The sequence below is a fragment of the Linepithema humile genome, chromosome 1 (assembly GCF_040581485.1).
Source record: "Linepithema humile isolate Giens D197 chromosome 1, Lhum_UNIL_v1.0, whole genome shotgun sequence".
NCBI lineage: Eukaryota > Metazoa > Arthropoda > Insecta > Hymenoptera > Formicidae > Linepithema > Linepithema humile.
The window spans coordinates 46,435,815-46,451,582 of NC_090128.1; the positions used below are offsets into that span (position 1 = coordinate 46,435,815).

A 15,768-nucleotide genomic window follows, 5' to 3' on the forward strand; every position below is an offset into this window, starting at 1 on the left:
ACGAGACTTGGAGAGGATCAAACAAATTGTACTTCGCTATATTTGGACTTCGCGATTCCTGGTGCTACCACCGCGCGGACGTGCGTCGGTCCAGTATTTTCCCGGACAACGCGAGTCTCCAACAGACGTCTGAGAGATTGGAGTGCATCTACTCTCTACGTTTAATCTCCCTCTAAGAGGATCTCTCTTGTAGCAGCCTCGATCAGCTTTCATTCAATCGAGCCTTTGCTCCTCGCCAACGCCAGAGGACAAATCAAATTGGAATCAAAAGTGCGCACCAATCGCTCAGATGTTTTTGAGTTAGACTCCTTTTTTTTTCAGACGTCTTTTTTGTATTGTCTGGCTGGGGATGTTTGTAAGAGATTTGACGCAACTCGAGTACTTTACATCACGTAAGAATTAACAGTCTAGGTACGCATAACCGATTCCCTCCGCGACGCAGCGTCTGGATTCGCTGGTGGCACGAGAGAGAGGTATCACACGAGCATACGAATAATTATTATAAAGAATTAAAAGAAAAAAAATGAGTGCGATTAGGGCACCTGCGCTTTTGTCTCTGCTACAAGACTTACGTACGAATATTGTAAAGAATACGACTGTTACAGTATATGAATTTAATTCGACCGGCGGCGCACGCCGGGTCCACGGCTCGACTTATATATTAAACTAATCTATTAATACTTAAAAAAAAGAGGAAAAGAAACGAGAGAGAGTGAGAGAGAAAGAAAAAAGGAAGAAGCAGGAGGATATAAAGGAAGAGAAATAAATTACAAAGTAATAAAAAGGATTGTGAAGTTATGTTTTTAAACTGAATTTTTGAAATAGAATGTGTACGGAGAAAAATGGGCAAAAAAATAAGTCTTGTTTTTCTCTTCTCCAAATACATCCGTCGATCCTGCTCCACGTTCCAATGTCCGGAAGCGAAGATCAATATTGGTATTGTAAATAATATTTCCTTCTCCGAACGTCTCGTTCCAATGCTTCATTTGTTTTGTGAATGTTTTCCACAGTTTCCGCCCAATGAGTTCACGCTTCGTGATTTCAGCGATCGTGGCGATACACTGTGTGCACGTATAGATCGCTGGCTATATAGAAGAGAATTATGTAATTGTATCGATGCACGCATGCTCCGAATTGGACCTACGCAATCTGCATATCATCGTCAATGTTAGATTATATAGATTTGTACAATTTCTAAACAAAATTCCATGCTTGTCTTAAACAAACTCTGCAACATTATGTGGTAGAAGTAGGTAAAATAATACCGTGTGTAAAATAAAATAATATCGTGAAAAATATTTTGCAGATATTCTATGGCCGATTCTCTCTATACTTTGCGTATTCATTGTTTGCAGGTATTTTCTCAACATATTGTTTTATCTATGTGGCTGTTATCGCAAAGGAAGGCTATCGGCTGGTTCGTTATGAATGAACAAGCGAAATGAGTGAATGGATACTCAAACGCGCGACAGTATCCCGGCAGGAAAAAATATAAATAACCACGCGGCATCGAAGCGTGAATATCCACGCGATAAAACAAGCTCGAGCGTGGAAAAAATAGTTTATCGAGGCAAGTGGTCTCTCGGTTTCAGCGTCGGCACTGGCACGCGCGCGCGCGCGCGCGAGCGACAAGCGGAATACCGAAACGGGTTAAAGCTCGAACCACGAACGCGGAACATGCATCCGGTTGTTCGCGTGATCTCACCCGCCCGCCCACCACCCGCGTTCCGCCGGTGGCCGAATTGTCGCGCCGCGTCTGTCAAAATCGTAGTGTGGCTGCTCGCGACGGTGGCACACCACGCACGCAGGTAGAATGTGAAGAGGTGGAAGAGGAAAAGTCGCGCGAGTTTCGTCGAAGAGTGGAGAGAACGAACGCAACACGGGACGTGTTCAGCCGCGCCTGATCGACGATTACCGAAGGATGCATCCGCGCTCGGGTCGCGCAACCACGGCGACCGGCGTCCATTCGTTCCACTCGCGATAACGACGAGGTGCAGGAGGTGACGAGGAAGGAGAAGGGGGTGAGAGCGAGGAGTAGCGACACCGAGGAAACGTGAGGAGCATCGCCGTCGTCGCCGTCGTCATCGTCGTCAGCGTAGTCGACGCAGGCAGCAGCAATGGCCGCCGCCGTCGACGGAGTCGTGGTCGAGCAGCTGAGGACCGAGATCGAACGGCTGTCGCGTGAGTTAGATTTGGCCTCCACGGAGAAGATACAGTCGGCGCAGTACGGACTCGCGTTGCTCGAGGAGAAGTCGGCCCTACAGCAACGATGCAACGACCTCGAGGCCCTCTACGAAAACACGAAGCACGAGCTGGAGATCACGCAGGAGGTTAGCACTCCTTGTCATACTTTTTGGAGCACGGTCGCCCCGTCATTAGACACGCCCGATTAAAAGGGGAAAGAAAGAGAAAGAAAATTTATTCTGTTCTTGCAACATTTTTTTAGAGCAAGTAACGTGGAATCGTACAAATAAGGAATGAGTGAGTTTACGCAATAAAGATTTAAATAATAAAAAATGAGATATAAATGTGCAAAATAATAGTGATTAGTCGTTTGTTCTTGGAGTAGAACAGGTAAGAGAACAGGTAGAGTTAGTTGTATTAATTTGATTGCAACCAATTTGTTAAATGAGCACAAGAAGAATCTACGCACTGACTCATTCAGTCATGTGTTTGCATTAGCGTATTCAATCATATAGGTAACTTATATATATATTTGGTTTGCTCTCACTCAGAATTATAATTTTAGGAAAATATATTTATGATTGGATTTATTTTTAGTAGCAATAGTGATATTCAAAAAAGGAATGCAAATTCTGTAACAAGTTTTGAATAATTATTCTAGTTATTCTTATCATTTGTCAGGAGTAAGAATGTATATTCATTTCCAACATAAGCACATATTTTATTGTCACTTTAGGCTCTCGCCAAGTTCCAGACGACTACGAAAATAACGGCAAAAAGCGGCATCGAGCAAGAAGAGAGTCTTCTCAACGAGAGCGCTGCTCGAGAAACGTCTCTCCAATCGCAGATCATTGAATTGGAGACTGAATCAAAACAGGTTTACACCAAGTCAATTGCAATTCAACATTTATTCAGAATAAAAATGGTTTTCCTAACGTTGCAAATTGTCTTTAGTTGCGTCATGAAGTGGAACGAGTGCAAGCGGAGCGCGATCACGCTCTGCAGGAGCGCGAGGAAGTCGGCAAGGATCACCAACAGGCGGAGACGGAACGTAAGTCGCTGCGAACGGAATTGCGAGAGTGCCGCTTCCGCGAAACTCGCCTGCTTCAGGATTACTCCGAACTGGAGGACGAGAATATCTCGTTGCAAAAACAGGTGTCCGGTTTGCGGTCCAGTCAAGTTGAATTCGAAGGTGCCAAACACGAGATTCGAAGATTAACAGAGGAGGTCGAGTTGTTGAACAGTCAAGTGGAGGAACTGACGAACCTGAAGAAGATAGCGGAGAAGCAGATGGAAGAGGCTTTGGAGTCACTGCAGGCCGAGCGTGAGGCCAAGTACGCCCTGAAGAAGGAGCTGGACCAGAGGATCAACAGCGAGTCGATATATAATCTCAGCAATCTCGCGCTTTCCATTCGTGGCATCACGGAAGATCAGACGATATGCAGCGACGGCGAAGACGACTCGCCTGCGCTGCGTAGGATCGAAGCGGACTTGAAGACGCAGGAACCAGGCACATCCGCCACCGACAAGCAGGTCGACCTGTTCTCTGAGATCCATCTGAACGAATTGAAGAAACTGGAGAAACAACTGGAACTCGCGGAAACCGAAAAGGCGCACCTGACGCAAAATCTGCGCGAATCGCAGTACGCGGTCGAGAAGAGCCAGGCGGAATTGCAATCATTCGTTGCGCGAATAGTGCAGCTGGCAGCGCATGTGCAATCGCTGCATCATCTTCACTCAAAATTGCCGGAGAAGCAAAGTGAAGAAACGACGCTGGATAAACTCAATCAGGTATATTTCTATGTACATGATCCTGCTTCTTGTTTAACAGAAAAATTGCGTTCTAATTTCAGACACAAATTGCTTTGCTATCATTAAACGTTACTTTTACAATACTTTACTATTTGGACAGGCCGTTGTACAATATCATCAATGGAGCACCATGTCCGCTCGCGAGGTCAATCAGTTGCAGAAAGATCTGGCGGAATTGGAGAACGGTTTGACCGTGTCTGACTCTACGCAGCAACTGAGAACGGAACTGACAAATCTGAGAAACAAGGTACACGTTAATCTGTATCTTATTGCGATTTCTTAAAAATAAACGTTTGTCAGCGTCGTCGCAACATTGCGACAAAGGACAATGATGTAAGTTAGCTGTTAATAAATTGTAAAGAAAAATGAACAAGAGCTTGCTAATAGCAAGAGTATAAATGTGTGCGATATTGGCGCAATTGTTGATGCAAAATTTAGACTTTGAATAGAAATTGTGGCGTTTCAGATACCCGAGTCAGAGAAGAGCCTTCGAGAAAAGGTTGGGTTACGTGTGGTCCCTCTTTTTGACGTATTTACCAGATATTTCAATAACAATTTGTCTTGTTGGCTCCTCTAATGATCCGTACAGTGATAGTTCGCTTCTCAGTGTCCTAACAGCCCATACATCTCGCTTCCTATCTGATGACTGATACTTCTTTATAAACTTAACCGTACATATTTCCGAAGCTACTGACGAATTTCACCATCACTCCATTGAACGTTTGGTACACGTGTGAGAATAATATTGTATCTCTGAACGCCGTAGACTCGCGTCTGTATATTCTCACACGTGGATCGTCGCATCAGCGCATTTGAACGAATATCATTATCAATCGAGCAAGCGAAAGAAATAATCCGCGTACGGATCGTAATACGCTATGCACCGTGGCTTTTGAAACAGAATGCGCTTCGGAATCAAGAATCAGACTTGATCACTCTTTTCTTCTTCTTCTTCTTCAATGTAAACTTAGTGCGTATCTAACGTAGCATGTTGCTCGAAACTCGAGCCTGTTTTGCACGATACTCAGAAAGAGAAACATCATCTATAACATGTTATACATCTCTCGCAGAGAGTCTCTACTATACTAGCAAGAACTACAGAATCGATCCTAAATACCACCCGAGTTTTGCAAACACGTCTCATCAATAAACTTCCGATAAACACTTAGTATTAAACGAAAACGTACCTAATGCATTTATTGCGATCGGTATCGCGCCTTTATTCGCGTGCATAATTTTCCCCCCTTCATTTCAGCTCTTAGACACGGAACAAAGGAGCATGCAGCTCGAATCGGATGTGTCAACGCTGTCGAAGCTCACCGCGGAAGCGGGCGGCTTTCTCGATTCCGCGCAGAATGACCTGCAGAACCTTTCCGATGAACTCGCGCAACTCTACCATCACGTGTGCACTGTTAACGGCGAGACACCCTCGCGGGTGGTGCTGGATCACGAGAAATCGGAGATTGTGCCCGAGAAGGAGGAGGAGAACGGCAAAATGGATTGGTGTCGGACTCTCTTTAAGACGGACATCAAAATTAAGGACCTGGAGAGTCTCAGCAAGGCAAAGGAGATTGCGAAACACATAGAAACCGCGATGGACCAAATAAAGCATCTCCGAAGCGCCGTAGAGCACACGATCGAACTGTCCAAAGTCAAAGGAATGCAGTCCAACATCTGCAACGTTTGCGAAAGTAAGCGGATTTCTACATTTTCAACGCTTAAAAAGAAAGCCTTGTTTTTATTTTATAACATAAATATAATCAATGTTTATTAATAACATAACGAAATTAATTTTTTCCTTATCAGCTTCTGTCAATGAGAACAAGGCGGAAGTAACGGATCTGCAAGAGCAGGTTATCAGGTTAAAGGCCTTGCTGTCCGCTAAACGAGAACAGATCGCGACACTAAGAACAGTGCTAAAATCCAATAAAAACACGGCGGAAGTGGCGTTAACGAATCTGAAGAGTAAATACGAGAATGAGAAGAGCATCGTTAATGAGACAATGCTCAAGCTGAGGAATGAGCTTAGAATGTTGAAGGAAAATGCCGCGACATTCTCGAGTGAGTATTCAATTTTGGGATCTTTTTTTCTGTCTGCAGTACGATTACATATCTTAAATTTAATAGAAAACACAGCTTGTAAAAGAAATTATATATATATATATATATATACACAATGATAAAATCATATGATATTTGCACTGTGAATCTTTACTAAACTGCAAGATCTTTGTAAAATAATTTCACAAACTTCAGTTTATTGATGAAATTCAATAATACATTTTTTTTCTATTTTGTCCCACTAATCACGCCTACTAATATATCAACTAAAAATGGTTGCTGTTAGCTTTAATGAACGCGCTGCTGTTAATTCTGTGGGGTACAACGATTGACTTGTCCAACTCTTTAATTCTGTGCCATAATTATCATGTTGCATAAAAAGTTATCAAGCGTATATTTTTACATTTGGCATTTTGTAACTAAGTCGAGCATTATCATACGTAATGTAACTGCCAATGTACCTGGTTTTTGGATGTATATTCCTTCTACTTTACTTAACCAGTTCAGGATGGGCGTACTATATATAGTAACTCGAATATCTCGAGAACGGATTAATTTTTAATAAATAAAGTATTATTTTAATCAGGATTTTAGGCTTTACATTTTGATGTGTGTCATCATCCATTTCCATCATACTTGCAATTTTCGAATTTTTAGGGTCGCGTTCGCTTATACAGTCATTTAATAGAATTCAAAAAATTTTTCTTAATTTATTGTTATTGTTGAGAAAAGATAAAAATTTTATAGAGAATAGTAAAGAAAAGAAAAAATTTATTTCTACGATTGCTGAAAAGAGTTCGACATCATGTCTTTTAATTGTAACGTCGGGCTCTGTGTAAGTGATTGTTTTGAGGTTTATCACACAAAAACAAACTTGTAGTGCATTGTTATTTACTAAAATCATCATTTCGAATACAAATTTTTTTTTTTTTAAACCCGTCCTGAAAGGGTTAATGTACTTAATTATTATAGATGCAATAATATGTATATTAAATGTAAAAGTACATTTCGTTTTATCGCAAAACCTGTGGTTTTCGCTTGCGGTTTTTCGCAGTAAATTTTGATACGCCTGTAATTTTGTGCGTTCCTCGTTCGCTTATCTCTACATTGTGTTAAACCCTGCTAACCATACGCTCTCCAGGTCTGCGTGCAATGTTTGCCGCACGCTGCGAAGAGTACGTGACACAAGTGGACGAGCTTCAGCGGCAGCTCGCCGTAGCGGAGGACGACCGGAAGACGCTGAACCAGCTGCTGCGCCTGGCGGTGCAGCAGAAGCTCGGCCTCACGATGAAGCTGGAGGAGCTCGAGGTCGATCGGGAGCTGCGCAACACCAGGCGACACGCCGCCGGCGCGAACGGACGCGGTAGGCCGCGACTGTCACAACAGACGAACCGTCCCTTAGGCAGAGATTTCTTCTAGAAAATGATGAAGATGTGGAGTAAGATATTCTGAGAGGAGCAAGGATTTTGAGAACCTTTTCGAAAATTTTTCTACTGTTCGTTGCCGGGCCCGTTTTGCGGGGCTGGAAGACCCTAGTGATAGTCCATATACAATTGACTTCTCCGTTAGGGCGAGACTCAGTCCGCGGTTTCGGTACACCGGTTCATCGTTTCGTCGCGGTGACGATTCCGCGGAGCGTATTTTTACAAAAGAGATGGACGGACACGACGAGTGAAAAATGAAGAAAAGGAAACGATGACGCCGTCCTCACTAATACGGGAGAGAATCGCGCTCGGTGAACGAGAAGTAAGGGCTGCGTTTTTCAAGGCTTCGAAAATGTTCAGTTTCATACCGTACAGATTTTGCTCCATATCATAGAGTCTCTTCGGGGAGCTCTGCCTTGCGTTACCACTATTGTTAGTAGAGAAATTTAAGGAGTGTAGGAGACTACATTTTCGTTTAGGAAGCGTCGCTGTTACGCGGGGCTTCGAATTTGAATTCAATGTGAATTCTACGACAATGCGCGTTAGCCGTGTTAAATTGTCAAGTGCGCTAGATTAACGTGGACGTTCCGTCGATTGTTTTTAATTGTACAGAGTCAACATTCATACGTTGTAAATGACGGATTTATTCAGCTCTTTTACTACTTCAGCACGCTTATTTATTAACGCTTTTTGTATTCTAACGACTTGAAGAATATTTCGTTGATACTTCGTATGTAGCATAATAATAATTAACTCCGGAACGTTTTCGTCAGATAAAAACACTTTGACACGTGTTAAAAGGAGGAACGTATGGTGAAAGGAATGTTTATCATTTATAGGTAGATAACGAAAGACGACGAATTTTACATTACATACCATAGAGACAATATTAATACATTGCGCGTGACCGGTAGCGTTTGTAATCAAAGTAGCGGAATTTGAGTATTATAGACAAGTAGACTCAAAAATTTTAAACGGTAGCAGTATACAAAAACACATTATTAGAGACCTTCCTTCCAAGTAGTACATGTCAGGTCACCCGCCACAGACTGCAAAACATTCGGATGCATTGATAGTCCATCTAAATTGACTTATTTCGGTCGATAATTTATTTGTGAAAATCTGTTTTTTCAATTAATACGCGTTGTCGCAGAAATATTTCTATATGCTGGAATTGGAATAACCAATGCCTTTCTGTGCTCAAAAAGAAATTGTACATATTATGAAAAGCTAAAAAAATATTTGTTTCGATATTCTAAAATTGCATTTAAAATAAATCATACAAATTTTAAGCCAAAACTTTATTTTTGTTTTACTTTCGAGCGCAGGATCGGTTGTTCCAGTTTTCATGTATCTAATGCTTTACTATTGAAAATTATGCATTTTCACAGTTTTATTATTAACCATAGAACTTGCAATGTATTATACTTCGTATTTTTATCCAATTTTACTTTAAAAAGCGGCCTAAGAGAGGGCTTTAGATCATTTACATTGGCATCTTGGCAGCTTGTTGAATCTATATTTATTGTTTATTACAGTTAATTATTTTACTCGATGCAGCTTACTCAATGCAGGTTTCATATTATTTGTTATATTTATTTATATCTCTACATGTGTTTTTTACTATATCAAAACGCTTTCTAAGGCACTTTCAATACTTTATTGACGCATAATAATCGCTGACCTTATTTGACGAAATTATGCACCAAAAAGGTCTTTTAAAAGAGCGCACGAAAAAAAATACTGATTACAGTTATTGATTATTTGTTCGTCTCGTATCTTTGTAATCGCATAATAATGATGAGTGTGTTCTTAGTGCATTTTGCAGGATGCTCATTTACTCTAATATTCTCTGTAGATACATCACACACCTGTTTCTATTAATTGTAAAATTATATATTTATATAATATTTGAATTTTGCACTTGTGTGTGCAAAGAGTTATTGCAATTAAAATACTCAACTATGCAACTTGATTTTTGATGATTACAAAACTTTCAAGCAATGTTGATCAGATTTCACGAATATTTTAAATATTATTATTATATTGTTATTATAAATATTAATATTTTGTGAGATATATTAGAATTGAAGTACACTGAGTATAATAGAGCATCCTGCATGTAAATTTATATGTATATATAACTTGATTAATGATGTCACGAATTGTCTTCAATCAAATTTGTTATTATGGCTATCGTTCTTATTATGTTTATTATTATTATCAATTGTATTATTATTATAGCTATTGTCTATTGTCTATTGGCTTCGTCGCAATAAGACAAATATCTAAAGAGAATTTATCAATCGTTCATCGATTTATCAATCGATTGATCAGTTGTCACTATTATATTATATTTACATCGTGTAATTATTGCGCCTGTGTCTACGACGTGTGTCGCGAATGGAGAGATCTTATTTTATACAACTTTCAATCACGTTTTGTCCATGTTCGGAATAAAGACCTTTTTTTAGGCCTTTATTTCGTTCACGGTTTATTTCTTATATAGAATTTGATTTATTTGTATATCTTTGTCAAATAATGCAACGCAGGTTAACACAGTAGCTATTAATTTATCAACAGTCAGCGGCATTAATGAGTTCCTAGCTTTTTTATTATAACTCCGTCAATCCTACTTAATAATTCTCTATCTTTTTGTAAATTTTAGAATCAATTATAATACATATAAATAGTGAAAGAAAAACGTTTGTTCAATCATGCTATTTTATTGCGATACTGAATTAATTCTACTCCAGTGATCTTAAGTATGAATTTTCAAGAGCAAAAGTAAAGAAGGATTTTCGTGGTATTCGTGCACGCTTAGTTAGACACAGGTCGGGCTAATTTGTGTCCATAAACCGAGCCAGTCTCAGACCACCGTCCCTTCCCTTCTCGCCTCGCACCACCGTCGGGAACGAGCCGGACAAAAAGAAAAATTCTTCTGTTTCTCGAGAAGCTATCCTCACTATTTTTCACGAGAAATTTCGTCCTCGACTCTACCTAGCCGTCCGCACCGCTTCGCGCGATTGGAAATGTTAGTAACAAAAATATTAGAACATAAAAAATCTGTGTCGCAAATTGTAATAAAATCTAAATGTAATTTAGAAATTGCGCATAATTATCGCTATTTTGTAACAGTAAGAATCAAATAACATTCTATAATAAATTTTTAGAAACAGAAAAATTATTCCGTCGATGAGACGGGTGATACTTGTTAAAGTTTCTATGTTAGCATATTCTTTCTGTTAATTCATTTGTGAAAGAATTGCGATAATGAGGCACAGTTTCCGAAGTATCGTTAAAATTGGCGAATTAAATGCGAGCGACCAGTCGCGGAAGCGCATAACTTCGACAACTTTTGCCAAAAATAATTCTGTCCTTTCAAGGGCCCAATATGGGCTCTTCTGTACATTTAGCGTCCTTCGTAAAGTTCCTTCGCGTCATCAAGAGTTGCGTATTGAACTCTGCGAACTGTTAACGCTATCTCGCCAGCTATTGTTCTGAATTCTCTTTCAGAAGAGGATTCTTTGCTGTTTTACTCTTGAAAATTTTTACCCTCCGTGTATTATAAATTTCAAGCGATTATTTATTATCTACATTAATGATTTCAGTATCTGGCTAATCTACATCTCTCGTAACATTTCTATACGAACCGTATTTCTTGAGAAGGATCAAAGCGTATGCAATCTGCGTATCAAATTATACATTATCGAGTACCTATTTAAGATTATAAGCTAGAGAGAAAGAAATGGAGCGAGTTTGAAAGAGAGAAAGAGAGAGAGAGAGAGAGAAAGAGAGACCAAATAAAATAACTTATCCAAATTACATAAAATAAAAAAGAAAAGAAGAAGAGAATACATCGCGAACAATAATATCAGGATCTGTCCGCCGAGGATTGATGAAACAGGACCGAAACGGCGGACAGATTTGCTCAAGGCTTCCACAAAAGCTCTCATTGCGTCCCGTCCGGTGAACTTCCCAACGGTGGTGCGCTTAGATCACGATTCGTGAGATTAGGAGTAAATTGAAGAAAAAAAGAACGGGACTCGAGTAACGAGTTCGATTAGCTGTAACGGCGTAGGCTAAGAGATTAATTGACTGCGTAATGTGTGCTGGAATTATTATCTCTAGGAGGACTCGGGGAGATTACTTTCGACGTAATGATGCGTGTAAGACGTCCCGACAACGTTGGATGTGTTGCACTTTAACCGGGTCCATGTTGCGCTTATACGAGATATTTTAACACTTCATTCGAGACATCGTGCATTATTAAAAAACTTGTAATTGTATTCCTTCGTAATAACTGACACACAGACTGGGCAACATTGTTGAGCATTTTTGCAAATTTGTCATTGAATAATATTCTGTATATTTTGTTGTGCCAATTGTATTTGTACAGGCATGATTGTTAATATGGTCTACTTAACGTTTGTGCAATTTTTTCTTGAATCAAAAGACTCGGCGGAGTCTTGCGCCAAGTAGATGCAAGGCGAGGCTTTTTTTAAAGAAACACATGAGATACATTTTAGAGATGTTCAAGTATTCTTTGAATCAAGTTACGAGAAAGTATCGATTTTTGCACTGCGTTTTGCTGATCGTAGATATTAGTTAATTACAATATACACATATAGCTCAATTAATTTTATATTCCACTGAAGATGAGTTGCAATTGGTTTTCCTAAGTTAATTGTAATTTCAATTGTATAATACTTATATGGACTTGCATTACGATTCCTTTATTTAATGTATATATACATACGTATTGGATAATTGTATCGTCTAGCGTAGAGAGAAACCGATTTGATGAGTTACTTATAAGTTCAGTATTTACACTGTTCTCTCAATTGAAAAAAGAAAATCTCCAAATCCGGCAGCTTGGCGTTGCCTCGCATTCGAGCATGGACCCAGAACATTGTACATACTGTAAATGCACTCTAGCGTTATGGCATTAATGATACATTATGTAAAATGTACCAACAGAGCGGAGATTATAACGAAGGATTTATACATATATATTGTACGTCAACGAGCATATATATATATTATATTTTCTCCGTAGTTATTATAGATCATTAATCGTTAACGTTTAGGAAAGAAAACCCCAGAACCAGCCACCGTTCATAGCAACTTCGTGATTTTTCTCGTACGTTTTATTGAGAATTAATCGGAGCAGGAATGCCAGTGTTAAATTAAATCAGAAGTAGCGGTTAAGTAGATGTTCAGTGACATTATTTGCAAGAGAGTATTTAAAAAAAAGAACCGAAAAAAAGTATAAAAAAAGAACAAAAGAAGAGGACAAGATATTCAAACCACACTCGTGGTACCTGGAGTTGACGTTATTAAACAATGGTACACTATACGTAGTAGGGATTCTTTTGTAATATAAAGTAAAATATAATCATTTGTAACAGAAGTGGAAATTAATTTTTTCTAAACATCCCTTATTGCTGCATATTTTATATTTTCGAAGTACGAATGTATCAACCTTAATATTATTACAATTTGTTGAGAGATGTGCGTTTGCCTTACATACTTTGGAGGCAGACAATTAATTAATGTTTTGAGAATCTAACAACTTAGTTCTGACAACAATGTTCTTTGAAAGAGAAATAACTGTAATTGATATGTGCCTTTGCTAAAATATATAAAATAAGGATTTTTGCATTATCGGCAAGATTAATATGAAACGTTGTAAAAATGTTGTAAAAAAATATGAATATCATCAATTTAAGAAGTATTCATATCGATATCGAATAAATAATCAATATCGAATAAGTCCAATTTTTAATAAAAGCTTTGAAAACCCTTTATTATAATATTTTTCTTAGGTTTCTTTTACAATAAAAAGTTATACACAAGAAATTAAAATCGAAAAATATCGAATATTTGATCATTGTGAAATATCGATAAAAACATCTCCAAATGTCATCCGCAAAGTGTGCTGCAATTTTCAAATGCAGTTTATGCGATAATAGGTTTTTATCTTTTTGTCAAACCGACATGGAAGTACTGCGAGGAATGTTGCGTACATTATTTTTATAAAATACACTTGTTCAAATATTATTAAATGTCAGTCTCTTTTCGTTATTAATTGAATGTTGGTAGCTTGTGCATAACCTCTCATTGTGGTTAGTCCAACTCAGCTACTTTATTCCAGTTTATATAACTGTACAGTGATCATTAAAATTAGAAAATTGAATTTAATAAGTTTGCAAAGAAGCTTGTAAAATATTGTAACACAGAGAAAACTTGTGAAATATTGTTACTTGTTATTTGATACACAGTAAATTCTATTACTATTTATGCAAACTGTGCACTATCAATTGGCATCATGACATTTATTGAATACATACAAACTTTATCCGATAATCCTTATTTTGGAGCTGGTTTTGGTCTTTTTGGCCTTGGAGCTGCAGCTGCTTTATTAAGAAAAGGCACACAGTTTGGAGCTGTGTTATTCAGGTATCGCGTTGAATACGTTGACTATTTTGTAGAACATACTATTAACATGATTTTTCATTCATAGACGGCATTATATGATCACTCTGGAAGTACCATGCCGTGATAAAAGTTATCAGTGGCTTCTGCAATGGATCACACACAAAGGTGCCAGAAAAACACAACACCTTTCTGTGGAAACTAGTTTTGAACAGAAAGAAACTGGTCATGTAAAAACTAAATATGATTTTATTCCAAGTATAGGAACTCATTTTTTCAGGTCAGACACATTTTAGATATGTTTTGTTATCTCTTCTTTATTAAAATGTATTATAAAATATATTGATCTTTATTTTGATTAAAAATTCAATTTTTACAAGTAATTTTAATGTTTTGCACATTTCTTGATTTCTACAGATATAAGGGGAATTGGATAAAGGTTGAAAGAACAAGGGAGCAACAGACTTTAGATTTACACATGGGTATACCGTGGGAAACTGTGCAGCTGACAGCGTTTGGCAAAGATAGAAGCATATATTTTAATATTCTTGAAGAAGGTTGAGTTCTTACAAATATTTAGACGTGTTATGTAACATCCGGAAATCAGAAGTAATTCTTCATTCATATAGCCAGACAAATGGCTTTAAAGGAGCATGAGGGAAAGACGATAACGTACACTGCCATGGGAAGTGAGTGGCGGCAATTTGGACATGCCAGGAAAAGAAGACCACTGGAATCGGTTGTTTTGGACACCGGTGTTTCCGAGAGAATAATAAACGATTGTCAAGAGTTTATCAATAATCCTTCATGGTATAGCGAAAGAGGTATCAACTATCCATGCATGTACTACTTGAATTATAAATAATTTAGTTTGTTAGCGAATAAAAATTAGACAATTGCTGCATTCACTTCTTAGAAATTATAATTTTTCTAGGCATTCCGTATCGCCGGGGTTACTTGCTACACGGACCTCCAGGGTGCGGAAAGTCATCATATATCACCGCGTTGGCTGGAGAATTGGAACGCGGTATATGCGTTTTAAATTTATCCGAGAGAGGTCTGACGGATGATAGATTGAATCATTTATTAGCAGTAGCTCCACAGCAGACTATCATCTTGCTCGAGGATATTGACGCCGCTTTTACCAGTAGAGAAGAATCTAAACAAGGTATTTAAAATCTTTAAAATATATGACGTAAGATTAGAGAATAAATTATTTGTATTATTTTAATGTATACTTTTAACTTTTTTTCACTTTAGTTAAAGCAGCGTACGATGGCCTCAATAGAGTAACATTTAGCGGTCTATTGAATTGTCTGGATGGCGTAGCTTCTACAGAAGCTAGAATATTATTTATGACGACCAATTACTTGGACAGATTAGATCCTGCACTCGTTAGGCCGGGCAGAGTCGATGTCAAAGAATACATTGGTATGCGCAAAAAATTTAGAAATTAAAAACCATAATTAGGAAATTCAGAAACTTGGGTATTTTGATAATTTTACATTTTCTCAGGATGGTGCAGCACGAGTCAGGTTGAGCAAATGTTTCTAAGATTTTATAAGGAACCGGACAAGCATCCTGGAGAACTTGCAAAGAAATTCGCAGACAGTGTTGTGTCTTTTAAGAGGGACGTCAGTCCAGCACAGATTCAAGGATATTTCATGTTTCACAAAAATAATCCCGATGCAGTCATAAATAACGTTGCACAAATCTGGGAAATCACGTGATAAAAGATGAAACTGTAGTTATAATTTCGAGTAAAACTATTGATGGTCATGCAATAGAGACTGATATATATATATCCTGTCATCTGAATATTTTACTATTCTTAAAAAAAATCAGCCCA

At 38.3% G+C, this 15,768-nt stretch overlaps 2 protein-coding genes across 5 annotated transcripts; both read left to right on the forward strand.

Annotated features, from left to right (window-relative positions):
- The first annotated feature begins 950 nt into the window (after positions 1 to 950).
- On the forward strand, positions 951 to 12,894 carry BicD (protein bicaudal D). Of its 4 annotated transcripts, none has more exons than XM_067347304.1 (8): positions 951 to 2,330; positions 2,921 to 3,061; positions 3,139 to 3,975; positions 4,097 to 4,243; positions 4,463 to 4,495; positions 5,252 to 5,687; positions 5,803 to 6,057; positions 7,199 to 12,894. In XM_067347304.1, the coding sequence occupies exons 1-8, from the start codon at positions 2,118 to 2,120 to the stop codon at positions 7,474 to 7,476; spliced, it is 2,340 nt and encodes a 779-aa protein (XP_067203405.1). In that variant the 5' UTR covers positions 951 to 2,117; the 3' UTR covers positions 7,477 to 12,894. The 4 variants fall into 4 exon arrangements, with proteins under 4 accessions (XP_067203405.1, XP_067203408.1, XP_067203407.1 ...); XM_067347307.1 differs by lacking the exon at positions 7,199 to 12,894 and adding an exon at positions 6,440 to 7,172; XM_067347306.1 differs by lacking the exon at positions 7,199 to 12,894 and adding an exon at positions 6,344 to 6,481.
- Positions 12,895 to 13,374: 480 nt separating this feature from the next.
- Bcs1 (Bcs1 chaperone) lies at positions 13,375 to 15,703 on the forward strand. Its single transcript, XM_012362642.2, has 7 exons — positions 13,375 to 13,943; positions 14,008 to 14,199; positions 14,337 to 14,476; positions 14,549 to 14,743; positions 14,854 to 15,087; positions 15,180 to 15,350; positions 15,435 to 15,703. Exons 1-7 carry the CDS (start codon positions 13,813 to 13,815, stop codon positions 15,647 to 15,649), a joined length of 1,278 nt encoding a protein of 425 aa, XP_012218065.1. The 5' UTR covers positions 13,375 to 13,812; the 3' UTR covers positions 15,650 to 15,703.
- The last annotated feature ends 65 nt before the right edge of the window (positions 15,704 to 15,768 follow it).